At 23.0% G+C, this 16,955-nt stretch overlaps 1 protein-coding gene across 2 annotated transcripts; it reads left to right on the top strand.

Annotated features, from left to right (window-relative positions):
- Window positions 1–3,711: 3,711 nt before the first annotated feature.
- On the top strand, window positions 3,712–16,666 carry LOC107613595 (naringenin 8-dimethylallyltransferase 2, chloroplastic-like). Of its 2 annotated transcripts, none has more exons than XM_088497201.1 (13): window positions 3,712–3,760; window positions 4,555–4,605; window positions 5,059–5,330; window positions 5,440–5,523; window positions 6,038–6,112; window positions 6,350–6,433; window positions 9,190–9,279; window positions 14,312–14,413; window positions 14,600–14,692; window positions 14,807–14,878; window positions 15,687–15,782; window positions 16,129–16,233; window positions 16,625–16,666. In XM_088497201.1, exons 1-13 carry the CDS (start codon window positions 3,712–3,714, stop codon window positions 16,664–16,666), a joined length of 1,215 nt encoding a protein of 404 aa, XP_088353327.1. The 2 variants fall into 2 exon arrangements, with proteins under 2 accessions (XP_088353327.1, XP_088353326.1); XM_088497200.1 differs by having other exon boundaries at window positions 6,350–6,459; window positions 9,147–9,279.
- Window positions 16,667–16,955: the final 289 nt, after the last annotated feature.

Raw genomic sequence — 16,955 nt, 5'->3', positions numbered from 1 at the left:
ACGAAGAGCTTATTTAATTGTTGCTGTGATGCTCTGTATTGTTTTAGTTATGGTTTATTGTACCCTCGCCTTTATCTTGATATAATCTGTAAGAGGGATAGGAATTGTATTGATTATTACTTGTAATATTACTTATATATATAATTATGTATATATATATATGGATGTACTCTTTATGAGTTTTGTAAGTTGTATGGTATTTATGGATGTATGTCATCGGATGAAAGTATTTTTGGGAGCAGTATTGCGGTTTAAAGTTTCAAACAGGCTCATATTTTAGTATTAAATAATATAAAAGTCATCGTAATGTCCGAACTATCAGAGTCGCGCAGCCGGAAGTGTGAGCTTTGGTAGTTAGGGTGTTACAGCGTACTTCTTCCTTTTTGGTTTTCAAAACATGGCACAAATAGCTACTAAGGAAACCTTCCATTTTTTGCTACTATTGTAGTTTGTCTCTTTAAAACCAAAGTATTGCAATCAAGTAGTGACAAAATAAATTTACAAAATTAGAAGATTGAAAGCAGGAGATGTTTGTATATATCCTTTAATTTGTATGATATTCATATATATATAATGAATAATAAGATAAGGATTTATATTTTTATCTTTAGATCCACTCCTTCCGGTGAAGTTTAATTTATATATCTATAAGAATTGGAAAGTGCAAACTAAAAATGTTTGTGATTTTTTTCCTTTTCCAATTATAATTTTTTTTCACTCTTAGCTTAGTCTTTTTATCTTTATTTTCTTGTTTTGAATTTTGTTGGGATAAATTGGAAGTCTTGGTAGAAGTGGGAAGTGGCAGTTTATACTCAGTCACATCATCGAGGCACTTTTAAAATCGATCCATCAGTATTAGTTCTTTCTCTCTTTTTCGTTATAATATATACTGAGGTTGATTAATTATATATTGTATAATTTATGGTTATCTTGATTTTTTTCTATTACTTTTAAATTTCTTCTTATTTTTCCCACCTTAATTATTGAGGCATGCATGTCGTAGTTCAAAAGTACTAACTTGAGCACTTTCTAAGTAACAACAAAACACAAGCTATTGAGAGTACCGTATTAAGCATTTAACTACACCACTCTTTGTAGCTGCTATCATCTTAGAAATTGAACTACACTATAGGTAATTAAATAATTTAATATGTTATCTCTTTAATTTCTTTTGAAGATTTAATTATTAAGAACATTTAGTGATTGATTGATTGATTGATTAAATTTCTTTGCATACTTTGTTAGATACGAATTTTTAGTTTCATGATTGCTTGAGATGTTTCTTTTGAGCATTAGTGGTTGACTTCTAGAAATCTTTTAGAATTAATAAGCTCTTGATGGGAAAAATTACTTATTGTTAGTCTAAACATTATTAGTATTAGAAATGTGTAGTTTTATATTTAATTTACTATTTTTTGTTTTGTTTACAGAAAACCATGTTGAAGGGGAAAGCAAATTTAATTAAGGTCACAAATTTTGAAGAGCAAATGTTAGAGAGTAAACGTCATGAACTTGTGGACATAATGATGATAAACATACTTGTTACTTAGCTATTTCAACTCTCTTTTGTTATTGTATCTTTTGCAAAATTAGATGATATAGTTCAAGGTTATTATGACTTAGACTAGTATTATGATATTTTGAAAAATGATGATATAATTAGTAGTTATGACTTAGATTAGTGTTATGATATTTTGCAATGATGATATAATGTGATTGTGGGTCTTACATAATACTTTATAAATCAAATTTGATGGTATATGTTCAATTAATTTTCTTTAGTAATTTGATTCAAATAGTTAAGGTTATTTATTGACACTAAATTAAAAAAATAGTTGGAATTAATTTCAATGTGAGAAAATTATTGTAAATAAAGAATTATATAATTACAAAAAATTGTTGTCAAAAATTACAAAAGGCAATGGTGTTAAAACCGTTGCCAAAGGCAGCTACAAAATGGCAATGGTATTTAAACCGTTGCAAAAAAATACCACCGAAGGCAACGCTTTTAAACCGTTGACTTTGGGAATAACAAAATTACAACCGCTTAAAACTGTTGCCTATCCAGTTATGGTTTTAAACTTTTCCGTCATGGAAGAGAACGGTTTTAAACCGTTGTCTATCTAATAACGGTGCTAAACCGTTGTTTAAAAATGGTTGTCAAAACCGTTGTCTATGCCAGTCACTATAGCAACGATTTTTTTTGTTGCTATTACCTTAAGTAAAAAATCGTTGCCTATGAGTATTGGCAACGGCCGCATATACCACAAGTCAAAAATCGTTGTCAAACCGTTGCTTAAAATTTTAGGAATAGTTTTTTTATCTATAACAACAGTTTTCGACCGTTGTGAAAACCCTTATTTGTTGTAGTAACCACTGTCCATGAGCATAAGATTGATGTTAATGATGACAGAGTTCTTTAGCAAGGACTCTTTGTGGACATTATTTTATAATTAAATAATGAGGAGTGTTAAGGACCAGCAAATTTTATAATTTGTAGTTATTAATTAGTTATTATTTATATTTTTAATAGTGTGAGATTACATTTATTGGTGTAAGATTACTCACTCTTCTTTTACTGGTTAAATGCTGTTCAAATTTTAATAAAAGTGCTAATCCTTAGACTTTCTCTTGAATAATTACATTTTATAATTAATATTATTAATGTTTAAACTATCGATATAAATATTTTAATTTTTAATTTTACATTTTTATAATGATTAAATATCTAGAATTAAATTATAACAATCACTTAGCTTTTTTATTAAAATTCATATCACAAATTAAAAGGAAAAAGTCTAAATTATGTTTTTTTTTTAAATATTCTATAACAAATATAGAATAATAATAACTATTAAAAATTCTCATTATTATGAGTCAATTCAATGACATATCTTTGGTATATATCATCTATATATTAATTTAATAAATAAAATTTATTACACTTTCATCTAATAAAGGTAATTTTATAAAAAAATATTTAGATCAAATTATAAATTTTTATTTATCAATATTATAAATTTTATCTATAGTAACAAATCGTTAAATTTAATGAAATAAATAATCATAATAATCTCTTATTTAAATAATTCGTATAATAAAAACAGATTATTTAATAAATTATAAATTGAATATTAGTCATGCTATAATATTAGACATATACTTTTTTGGTACAATTTAATAATTCAAGTGTTTGACTATGTAATTAATTAATTGATTTATAATTCTGTGTCCAACAGCGAAGTCACTAGATACTGCCTTTATCAGTGTCGTTACGGTCTTTATCAGTGTCGTTACGTTCTTTATTAGACATAAGATCCCGCTAGGGAGACAATGGACTATTTGTACAATATGTAGATTATTGAGTTACAAAATGAACATCTCCCATACTACCTAGATTAACCATCCGAGTACTAGCGATAATAAACATCTTCACAAAAATTTAAACTAATTTTAGGATTCACCAAGACTCGAACTTTTGACCTTTTGGGTATAGCGCTCTAATACCATGCATGGTACCACTCATCCCAAAAGCTTCAGGTGATAGAAAAAGGTAACACTAATGATTATATCTCTAATACTCTCTAAACTTCCATTGTGCACATTGTATAAATATTCCATTGGCTCCTCATACTTTCCCTTAGACATATTCTTCCTTTTCGCTTTTGTCTTGTTTGCTGAGAATTTTGCTTCTATTGCATACTTAGATCAATGGCTTTGAGGCTTCTAGGGTCATCATTTCCTTCTTCCATCACCACCGGTATTTTTTCTTTCATCTTTCTCATTATTTTTTTTATTATTTTATACATATATATATAACCCATGTATTTATATAGATATAAAAAAGGTTTGGTTTTTTTTTTTTTGGATCAGAATGAGTACTACACATAAAATAGATAAAGCTCCCAATGTAATAACTTCATAAGCCAATTGAATAAGCGAAAGCATAACCAGAATGCCTTGCAAAAGATTAATAAAAATAATGTGGGTATATATAATAGCAAAACCTGGTAAAGTAAACTACACCATTATTATACGTACACCTCTTTTTGTATCTGATATTGTAATTTTTTGTGATTTTTAAGATTGTGAAAAGTCTGTGCCTCAAATTTTTTAATTTTTTTGAACACAAATTCGACGATTTAATTTCTGTATCTTTAGATGGTCTGATTTTTGTATCTTTTACAAATTGGACAATCTGATTTCTGTATTTTTACAAATCGGACGATCTAATTTCTGTATTTCTAACAAATCGGACGGTCCAATTTTTACTTCTTTAATTAAACAGTTCCACATTTAAAAATAACACCCCAACAATTTACATTTAAAAAAAAAACACCGTTACCACTCTAATATAAAAAACAAATAGTTCTCCAATATCCAACGTAATAACTATATTTTCGGAACCCACAATATCACGATAACACTCATGACAACATAGTGTTTGTTATATTTTAAAATTTTCATTTTATTTTCTTTTCTTCTAGTTTTATTTTATTTTATTATTCTTTTAATTCTCTTCGTTTTCCTGATAACAAATTGTGATATTACTAGGTAGAGGCTACTGGGAGAGTAAAAAACACGCCCACAATTACTATTTCTCTGGTAAATTTTATATTGGTATATTCTATAGTAGCTATGATTACGGTAGTTATAGAATTTTAATGATGCTTAAAAGATGTAACTAAAATTAATATTACATTTTTTCATTAAACAATACTTTTTAATTTGAAAAAAAAAAAGCAAAAACTGCAATTAAATTAAACATGGTTGCAAAATAATAAAAAATATAACCTTAATTTTAGCTATATTTTTAAATGTTGCCAAAGTTTCATAACCATTATTTTAGCTATATTTTAATTAAATTTTTCATAAATACTGAATATATATTTCCATAATTTTTTTCCGTATAACATAAGATAGTTGAATAAATAAGTTTTTCTTAAAAGATTTCCACGCAGCAACATGCATCCTAAATTAAAAACTCAATAAATAAATAATGATGATATTTGAATTTTTAATGTCTGCCCCTACTAAGATATTAATTTGATTATTCAGGTTCTTTTGTAACAAAAGCTTCGTTGAATAAGAGTGAAAAATTGTCAAAAGAATATAATTTGAAGACATCACTGAAGCATAAATCCAGAGGCATATTTGAAAGAGGATCTACAATTAAAACATGTGAAAAACATGATGAAAAGAAGTACCTCATGAATGTGACACAATCATCACATGAAGCTGAACCACATTCAAAAACCATCTTCAACTCCATCATTCATGCTTTAGATGCTTCCCGCAAGTTTAGCAGATTCTACGCATTCATTGCCATGGTTAATTTCGTTCTTTTCTTCACTAAAGAAATTAAGCCTTTGAACAAAATAATAATTACTATATGCTGTTGCATCTTTTAAAAATATTGTTTATTTTTTCTCCTTTCAGATAGTGGGTTCATTTTCATCATCACTTCTTGCCGTCGATAATTTATCAGAATTATCTCCAACATTTTTCAATGGCTTTTTGCAGGTGATTAAACACCAATAATATGTATACAAATGGAAAAGCAATAATTTAGTAATTTATTAATTACTCCATCATGTTTTTTGGTTAAATCATTCTTAACACATCAATATTTCGTGTACCCCAAAAAAAAAAAAAAAAAGGCTTCCTAATATCATTATTGTATATACTGAAATTGACTAGATAGAAGCCACTTTTGATTTCTTTTTCCCCTTATTTTTTGAATTTGTACTTAGCATATACTTTTTTATTTTCTCTTAAATAGTCTATATCCATATAATAGATGTCCTATTTGTAATTTTTAAGGTTTCTAAATATTTATTCATCTATATTTTTAATTTGGTATATATATAATATTCAAATCTTTATTTACATAAATACTATTTATTTTATATTAAAATGTTTGTAGTAACAGTTCCGAATACTTTATTTGTTTCCTTGCCCATGTTACTTTAAATGTGTAGTTATTTTTAAAGTGTTTTGCTAATATTGTGGTTTTTATTCTTCTTTTTGTTTAAAGTATGTAGCAGCTTTCTTCTTTATGCATATGTACATTGTTGGAGTAAATCAATTAGCGGATCTTGAAATAGACAAGGTATGAACTTATAATTACTAGTATTAAATATCTTGGCTCCATTAGGATCATATAATTTTTCTTTATAAAAAGTATATAAAAGTTAAATATGTTGCCTTCATTATTTATTATATTTGTAGCCATGTAAAAAGTTACCTTCATCAATTTGTTTTAGCATGAGATAATATACCCAGAAATATACTTAAGATTTGTCATATTTTTTAAATTACCTATACTAAATTCCCTTTTCTATTGTAGATTAACAAGCCATACCTTCCTTTGGCATCAGGAGTTTATTCCTTCAGAAATGGAGTTATACTTGTGACCTCATTTTTACTTACGGTATTATCTCTACACATATATACACGGTTTAAATCGTCTTATTTAAATTTTTAATATTTTAAAATTATTTTAATATTATTTTATCATTAGTAATTTATTAGCAGAGTTGATAATGAGACATTAGAACAATTTTAAAACATTAAAGATTTAAATAAGACAAAAATATTGAAAAAAAAATAATATATTACCCTTAGAAAAATTATCATATCAAAAAAATAAAAATAAGTTTTAATAAAATGAATTGCATTAAAAATTTGAAATTTTTATAAATTATAAAATACTTGTAGAATGATTAGTAGATAATTTTTCAAAAAAGAAAAAAAGAGCATGAGTCATATATAATGAAGTATAAATTATACCTTTTTATTGCTAACGTACCAAATTTTTTTAATATTTAATTTAAATAAATTTTATTTTTAACTTTGAAATAAATTTTAATTTTATCCTTCAATAATATTAATTTTTTTATGATTATTTTTTAATCACATCCAAATAAAGTATTCTTAATCACATTAATTTCATTCGAAGTAAATTTATTTTTTTTTAATTTTATTCTTAAAGAGTTTTACTCATTATGTAATGCTTGTGGAATGGTTAATAGATAAATTAAAAAAAACAAAAAAAAAAAATAAAATATGGTACATATATAATAAAGTATAAATTATACCATTTTTATCTCTATTATAACAAACTTCTTTAATGTTTAATTTGATTAAATTTTATTTTTTAATTTTAAAATAAATTTTAATTTTATCTTTTAATAATATTAATTTTTTATGGTAGATAATTATTTAATTATTTTTTAATTATATTTAAATAAATTATTCTTAATCACATTATTTTTATTCTAAATTAATTTATTTTTTTAATTTTACTCTTAATTACATTACTTCATTTTAAATAAATTTATTTTCTATTAACAGTAAAATTAAAGAAATAAATTTAATAACTAGCTATCCTAAAAAAATTAATATTATTGAAGGATAACATTAAAATTTATTTTAAACTTAACAATAAAAATTAAATAAATTAAATATTAAAGAAGTTTGATATATTAGGCTGTGTTTAGTTCTAAGAATAAGACAAAATACTAAGAACAAGATACAAAAGACAGAGGCACAAAAATTAATATTTTTATATTTTGTTTAGTAATAAACTAGAACAAATTATAAAAATCTAATTTATTCTCATTTTTTTCATTTAATAAATTTAGAAAGAAAAATATAATAATAAAAAATATAATTATGAAAAATTAACAAGAATAATGAAAGAAAAAATAAAAAATAAATTGTGTCTATTGTTAGTGTCTCTGTATCCTTCTTATTAGGATAGACACAAAATTAAATACATTAATGCAGTGTCTCTGGATATAATGTCTCTGTCAATATCTCATCTGTCAAATACGATTTTGTGTCTCTATATTCCTATCTTAGTATCCTGGCCTGTAAACAAATGCAGTGTTAGAGACAAAAATGTATAATTTATAATTTATTGTATCATTATCATGCTCTTTTTTTTTTCTAAAGTTTATCTACCAATCATTTTTGAAACATGAGTAAGATTATTGAATTTATAATGCAATTTATTTCATTAAGATTCATTTTTATTTTACTTAATTTGGTAATTTTCTAAGACTCATATATCATTTTATTCTCATCGTTTTCGATCTATTTAAATCCTTAATATTTTAAAATTATCTCAATGTTATTCTACTAACAATTCTATTAACATATCACTAACAACACAATAACATAGATGATTTTAAAATGATAGGGACTTAAATAGAACGATTTAAGCATTAGAAACAACTTTAAAACTTATCCCAAATATTAAGAACAAAAACAATACTTTACTTATATACACACACGCATGTTCAAGTCTTATTAATTTTCATAAATAGTATCTAATTTATATTAAAAAGTTTATACTATAATTAATTTTTAACAGTATCTGATCTAGTTTTCCTTTTTCTAAAAGAAAAAATTATGTAAAAATATTCTGTGATCACTGCTATTATCGACTTGAATGGTTATATTTTGTGATTAAAATTGATCTTCAATCCGTATTAGGGACGGGAAATTTCCATTTGTTTTTAATCTATTTTCATTTTCCGTGATCCGTCCATAATTTATTTATTAGTTATATACTTATATTTCAAAGTTAATTTGAATAAATAATATGTTTGAAGATTGAATATAATCCTATCTGTGTGACTTTCTTATGATATAATATCTTTAAATTTTATTTTAATAAAAAATAATTTATTTAAAACTGGACAAGAAATTTCAATTTGACAACTTTTTGATAAGTTGGATACTTTTTTAAGGTGGATGATGCTAAATAACCAAGTTATTTTGGTAATTAATTCAATCAAGTTGGTTCAATAACTTATTTATATATAAAAATTAATTAAAAAAAAAAAAAAGAGGAGACACATAAGATAAAGAAAAAAAATTGGATAAATTTAGTTACAAAAATAACTTATTAGTTTAATATTTTTTTTTTAATATAAATAAGTGAAACTTTGAATTCAAAGGAATAATTTTTATATATATCTTAATTAAAGTATGATTTTATCATATAATAAATAAAAGGAAGGAAAGAAAAGAGAAATAAAATATAGGAATATCACAAGACTTATGTTCTCATCCATAAAAAAACAGTAGTTGCCAAATAGAGTTGGTTGTAGTCGTTTATATTTTTCATTTCTTAGGTGTCCTTTAATTTCTTCAACGTTAATATGTGTTTTTGTACAGAGCTTTGGAGTTGGATGGATCATAGGATCAAAGCCATTGCTTTGGGCTCTTTTTGGAAGCTTTTTTTTAATGTCGGCTTATTCAGTTGATGTGAGTTATTTTTTAATATTATTTTCTGTAGAAATAAATGCATATTAGTATCTTTTTTACAGTTTTTTTTTCTCTAATTACTGCTTATTCTGTGGATGTGAGCTCTTTATTACATGCATTTTGATCTCTTAAAATATTATGTTGCCTGATGAATATATATTGAAAGATTTTTTAATTTAAATAAAAAATCTTTAAAGTATACTACAGTAAAAATTATTTTTCGTGATAAATTTTTAGTAATAAATAATATAATAATTATTATATATCTTGTTTAACTTTTATTTTTATAGAAATTATATATTTATTGTTATTATTATATGTTATAATAAAAATTATATATTTTTGTGATCGTTAAAAAAGTTTTTACCAATAATTATATGATTGCAGTTAAAATTTTTTATTAATAAAGTATAAAATGACTAATATCTAATTATGGATAAATATATTAATAGTTATTTTTATTGTATTAAAAAATTAAATAACCGTTAAAAGTGATTAGTGGTATGAAACTTGACATCATATAATTCTTCTACAAATTATTCAACTTGAAATAGGTTTCTTTGGTTATAAATAGGTGTCTACCAATTCAAGATTCGTTTGACATTTCTTTTTTAATTAGTCACTAGTTAAAAAATGTCACATTATTTTCCCCAACTTCTTGTTTCAATTCTTTTTATTTTTATTTATTTGAAGATAATAAAAAAATAGATTAAGCATGGGATGGTAAGATATAGTTCAGATGTTGTAAAAATTCGTCTAAGGCCATCTGAGCTATGACTCTCGAATTGCTCATAAAAATAGGAGTGATAAAAATAGGAGAATCGAGTTAGTAAAATCATTAAATCATAACTCATATAAAAGTAGGGGTCAAATCATAACTCATAAAAGAAGGTCAATTTAATTCAGTTTGTAAACGGGTTTGGAATGAGTGGGTACGAGTTGACTTATCTGATTCCTTTTTTAGTGTATAAAGTCTCTTTTAGGATACAAAATCTTTTTTCTTGTTAACCAATTTTTTAGATTTTAGATAATTTATTCTAAAAATATATTAATGTATGATTTTTTTTTTACGATAATATTAGAAAGACAAAAAAATAGTTATAGCTTATTTTATTTAGTATTTATTAATTGTCACAATAATTAATGAATGTTAAATAAGATAAATTATGACTGTTTTTTGTTAATTTTTTTTGTTACCAAACATTTTTGTTTTTTTATTTATATGGATATCAAATAAAAAAAATTACTAAAAATATGAAGAATTTTTTTACAAAAGAAAAGAAAAAATGAGTCAACGAATCAACTCATCTAACTCATTCATACTTTATTGAGTCGAGTCGGATTAACATTTTTTTTACTAGTTTAAAATTTGAGCTAACTCATTTTTCTAATTTTGGCTCGCAACTTGTAACGAGTTAGCTCAAACTCCTCTGCTCGCTCATTTAATTGCCTTATAAATGGATATGTCTAAAATGAGCACAATAATTATGTAGATGTGCCACATTTATATAGACCATTAGATTTTATTAGATGAAAATTAAAGATTAATATAAAAGAAGAGCATTGATGGATTCTAATAAATACAGAATATCCTAGTACATAAATAAATACTTTAAATGATAATACTTTAATACACAATACTTTAAATGACAATAGAATCTTTTATTCTTAAATAATTAAATATAAATATATAAATACAAAATATATATATGAGTATTTTTTATTCATTAAGATTAATTATTATGTAAAATATTTTTATAATATTAAAAAATTATATTAAAATAATATTTTAAACTGTAACATAAAAATATAAAATAATTAAAATTTTATTTTATATTACTTGACAAATAATTAAATTATTATATTCAATATTTATTAATTAATTATTTTTGTTAAAGATATTATTATATAATATAATTTTTTATCAAAATATTTTAAAAATATAATTTATTTAAAATATTATATATAATACATCAAAATATTAACCTTTTCATTTTTTCCAATTTTTTTAGAAAAACAAAATAAAAATTATAATTCTAAATACATGCCAATCACATTATATATTTACTTATATTAGTAAGACCTAAACTAATCAAACTTACATAATTAAAAATATAAAACATATAAATACAAAAATATAAATATTTTTTATTCATTAAAATTAATTATTATGCAAAAAATTTTCTATAATATTAAAAAATTATATTTAATTATTTTCTATAATATTAAAAAATTAACATAAAAATATAAAATAATTAAATTTTATTTTATATTACTTGATAAATAATTAAATTATTATATTCAATACTTATTAACAAACTATTTTTATTAAAAATATTATTATATAATATAATTTTTTATCAAATATTTGTCAAAATATAATTTATTTAAAATATTATATATAATACATGAAAATATTATTTTTTTATTTTTTAGGAAAACCGAATAAATAATATGTATCAACTACATATATGTATCATATGTGTATGTAATAGTGACTGATATAGGATTAATATATTCTTTTATTCTTTAGACTCTCTAATATATATCACCTCATAACTCTTTCTTCTAGTCTTTTTTATTCATATTTAATTTTTGGTAATATTGAGTAGATAATGATTTAATATTATTTTTTAAATTTAACATTTATAGTTTTATATATATAATTTTTATAATTATATATTTATAATAATATCATTTCTTTATTTTTTATTTTTCTAATTAAATTTTTAATATTTTTTAATAGTGGAGGTAATTCATACCCAAATAAATTTTTTGTACAGTTATATTTGGTTGAGTTTAGAATTAGTCCAAATGGACAATGATTTAAACTTTAAAGCTAAGATAATTAGATGAATAATTTAAAACTCTTAAGATATGACTTAACATGAAAAATTCTATATTATTTAAATACAATTTATAAAACAAAATAAATTATTATGAATTACTTTATTATTTCTTGCGTATATTATTAACACCTAATAATCCTTCAAAGTTCAAACGCGAGAGATATAGGTAAGTTTAGAATATAATATCATAATATTTCCACTTTTATTTAAAATAAAAGAATTTTATCTTATTTTAAATTATTTTAATCTGTTCTTGGAAATTATGGCACAGGAATATAATATCTTTTATTTGTTTGACTCGGATTTTAAATTTTAATTCTCAAATAAATTATATTATCATAATTGTTGACATTTTAATCCGAACAAAAAGCATAAATACTTACTATTTCCATGTAAAGAGAGAATATAAGTTAGCTTTTAAATATATATTATAATGCAAAGGTAACTGTATTTATTTTTTTAAAACATTTAAAACAATTTTAGATAATTTATAATATTAAACAGACAAGTTTGATATATAAAATTCTCTCACAAAATATTCTCAATTTTTTTAATCTTAAACCAAGCACACCAATCATTTAATAACATCACCACCTTAAAAATAAAATGGATTGATTATTTATATTAAAAAAAAAATGAAAGGATAACAATAAAGAGAGAGAAAGAATAACATGAAATTTTTAATTGCGTAAATTTAATTAGTTTAGATCTTACTAATGTAAGTAAATATATAATGTGATAGGCATGCATTTAAAATTATATTATTTATTATTTATTCTGTCTTTTTAAAAAAAATAAAAAATAAAAAATTAATATTTTTATGTATTATATATAATATTTTAAATAAATTATATTTTTAAAATATTTTGATGAAAAATTATATTACATAATAATATTTTTAACAAAAATAGTAGTTAATAAATTTTGAATATAATAATTTAATTATTTGTCAAGTAATATAAAATAAAATTTTAATTATTTTATATTTTTATATTATAGTTTAAAATATTATTTTAATATTATAAATCTTACAAAATAATTAATCTTAATGAATAAAGAATATTCATATTTTTTGTTTTATATTTAATTATTTAAGAATAAAAGATTTCGTTGCCATTTAAAGTATTGTGTATTAAATTGTCATTTAAAGTATTTATTTATGTACTAAAATATTCTGTATTTATTAGAGTCCATCAATGCTCTTCTTTTATATTAGTCTTTGATTTTCATATAATAAAATCTAATGATCTATATAAATATGGCACATTTAATAAACACATAATTGTTGGGCTCATTTTAGACATACCCTTATAAATCATCTAGTGAAAAATTTTGAGTCCATTTGATTTAAGAAATTATTTTCTTTTACTTTTAGAATTTTGTTATAGAAAAAAAGTAAAAGTTAAAATAATATTTTCTATTTTTATTTCTACGTTTATATTTTTCTTCATAAAATTATAAAAATAAAGAATGGTGAAAACAAAAGTAGAAAATTCAAAGATAAACCACAATGAGTCGGAGAGACAAAATTTATTATGCAATATTTTAGAGAGAGGTTGGTTAAACTTGAATAATTAATTATGCGTATTTAGAACTCATGTCATCATAATATTAATGTTTATTTTATTCAAATTTCTTCTTTGAAGAAAAGACTTATATCTAAGTGGGATTAAGAGTGGGAATTATGCTACAGAAATTAAAGTATATACTTGTTATTTAATTTGCGTTGGCATGCAACAAATTTAAATAAAAGAATGTAACAAGTTTATGTTATAATAACTTTCTTAATGTTTTTGTATTAGGATGAGACTTTGGTCAAACAAATATGTTATAAAGTTTGAAGACAACGACTCACTCTTTATATATATTAGTGTATCAATTGGCAATGTAGCTATTGATCCACTTTTTTATATATTAAATGTGCTAAAATAATAAAAATAGAATTAATTGAGATTATGAGTTATTTATAATTTAATTAAGAGATCTTGGGTTTTAAGTTATGGAAATAACAAAATTTTTTTTTCATAAATTATATATAATAAAAGATATTTTTAAAAAGAAAATTAGACATTAACTCTTCTTATATTATTATTATATATAGTGTAGATGTATATTATATAGGTATACAATTACATTGTTTATACTCTCTATAATTAATATCGTTAATTTTTTTTACTTCGCAGTTACCTTTATTGAGATGGAAGAAATCTACAATACTTTCAGTGATGGCTAATGTATTTTCTATGCTGATATCATTTAATTTTGGTCCCTTTTTTCACATGAAGGTATTATCGTACTAAAACATTACTCCTTAGAAACATATAATATTGTAGATGTTTATGCTTTAAATTTTATGTAAATAATAGCAACTTTAATTTAGATTGTACTATACTCGAATACATGATAAACTATTTTGATTCTTACTAAGCTTTAATTTCATGGAAGTCTAATGTATAGCATGCATAATTTAGACTATGCTCAAGAAGAAAGCTATCTTTCCAAGATCACTAGTTTTTGCTACTGCAGTCATGGGCATTTTCTATGGCATTATAATGTTGGCAAAGGTAAAATTTTTTAGATTCTCAAAATAAACATTTAATTTATACACTAGCATTGGATAAAGCAAGGTATTTAGTCACTTTACGTAATAACATTATTTTATGAAATTAATTAAATAGGATATACCTGATATCGAAGGAGACAAAATGGCAGGTCTCCAAACTTTGGCAGTACGTTTAGGTCCTAAGAAGGTATTTTATTCTCTCATGTTAAATACAATGATTACTAGATGCTAATGAGTTATAACTCAAACTGCATATGTCTTTCTTTTTAAAGTTTAAGTAGTCTTTCCCAATATAACTTAACCAAAAAATAAATATCATTACTAATTGCTAATAAGTTAAAACTTAAATATTGTCTCTCTCTAAGGTATTGTTTGTTTGGACTGAAAATCAAGGAAAAGAAAATAAAAGGAAGGAAGTGAAAGGGAAAACGTTTATTTTCCCTTGTTTGTTTGGAATGAAATTTTGAGTGGAAAACTAAAACAGTTTAAAATTAAGAATGGGTCCCACTCAATTTTTCCTTCGAACTATGGACGGAAAAATGAGAGGAAAATGAAACCCAAAAACATTATTCCATATTTGTCCTTTTATAAATCATATACATAAAATACTATTTTTATAAATACAAGGACAAAAATATTATTTACTACTAATTCATTTTTTTTTCTCTCTAATTTTCTTTCTAACCAAACAAAGAAAATTATTCTTTCTTTTCTTTTCTTTCTTTCTATTTTCCTTTCATCCAAACAATTTAAGAGAAAATAAAAATACATTCAAATTCTTTTCTTTCTTTTCTTTGCTTTCTATTTCCTTCCTTTCTATTTCCATCTTTCCATCCAAACAAACCCTAAATGAAAAGTCTAAAATCCGAGCTTCTCCTAACGTAACTTGACATATATATTATTAACTGCCATTAAACTGAAACTTAATATATATATATATATACTAAGTTGTGCTATTATCTTATGCTTACATTTATTCTTTAATTTTTTCTTAGGTATTCTGGTTTTGTGTTTTTCTTCTGGAAATGGCTTATGGAGTTGCTATTATGATTGGAGCATCTTCTCCTTTTTTTTGGAGCAAAATTTTTGTGGTAATATATAATAGTTTTAATTTTATTCTATTGAATTTCAAATTCTAAACAGATTATTTTAATTTCTAGTTGAATTAGTAGTCCAAAAAAAAAGTTACTGAAGTTAATTATTATTTGACTATTTGACTAATTAATGATTTTACTTTAAGAGGAATGCTAGGGGCTAGCAACTTTTGTGATTTGTAGCCATCAAATAGTTATCAATGATGGTTTTAATGGTGTGAGATTGGTGTGAGATTTCATCCAATGGCTCACTTTTTTTTACTGGTTATATGCTGGCCAAAATTTAACAAAATTGCTGGTCCCTAAACTTTTCCTTACTTTAATATATCGTTCAATTTGTTAGGTTCTTTCTCATGCTGTCATGGCTTTGTTCGTCTGGTATCGCGCTACTCTCGTAGATTTATCAAGCAAAGATTCATTGCAAGCCTTTTATATGGTTATCTTTAAGGTAATAAACAATTCTACACAATGAAATTCTATGAGGAATTGGTTTTCAAGGTGAACAAATTTATTTTGTCATGAGTTTTGTACATCAAATAGTTCATATTTAAATCAAATAGGTCTTATTTCTTTTGCGTTAAGAAATCGAAAACAAAAATGGGAAATTCGTGAGTTTAATTTCTACAACAACTACCTAGGATTGAATCCATTTGACAAATGAATTTTTACAAAGAAAAGCAAACCTATAATTTAATTAATTGTTGGAGGATGTTATTTATCTTCTAAGCATACTTTAAAATTGGAAAATATTAGTGAATGTTGTGAATGTATATGCATACAAGTTATTAGTGATTTATATATGTTGTTGCTAATTAATTTGATAATTTTTCTTTTTGCAGCTTATTTATACGGAAAATATTCTTATGATTTTTGTTAGATGAAGATGTAATAAGGAATTGTTGCATAATAGATGGTGCAACCTTTGTCTTGAGAGATCTATCTTTAAAGTCTACTAATAAGGGTTTTTTTTTTTATGGGATTTTTTGATGATATTGCTGCTCTATTTTTTGGTGACGTATAGATTGTTATAAATTGAGTTGTTATTTTAGAGTCTAAAATTTATTTGTGATTTATTTTACGTCGTTTTTTCACATATTTATATACAACAATATTTTTACCTGAATTTTTTCTCTTTGTGGTTGAGAGTATTGAACCATTTATCGAAAAAAA

This window comes from Arachis ipaensis, chromosome B8 (genome assembly GCF_059453495.1).
Source record: "Arachis ipaensis isolate K30076 ecotype BB chromosome B8, ASM5945349v1, whole genome shotgun sequence".
Taxonomy (NCBI): domain Eukaryota; kingdom Viridiplantae; phylum Streptophyta; class Magnoliopsida; order Fabales; family Fabaceae; genus Arachis; species Arachis ipaensis.
Note: the sequence above shows the minus strand (reverse complement) of the source record. Positions and strands in the feature narration are given on the sequence as shown.

Bases quoted from the DNA above. Each gene is read 5' to 3' on its own strand.
- LOC107613595 (XM_088497200.1), top strand. From the start codon at position 3,712: ATGGCTTTGAGGCTTCTAGGGTCATCATTTCCTTCTTCCATCACCACC. The intron at 14,414-14,599 runs GTATTATCGTAC...TGCATAATTTAG, and splicing joins GTCCCTTTTTTCACATGAAG to ACTATGCTCAAGAAGAAAGC. The intron at 15,783-16,128 runs GTAATATATAAT...TCAATTTGTTAG, and splicing joins TTTGGAGCAAAATTTTTGTG to GTTCTTTCTCATGCTGTCAT.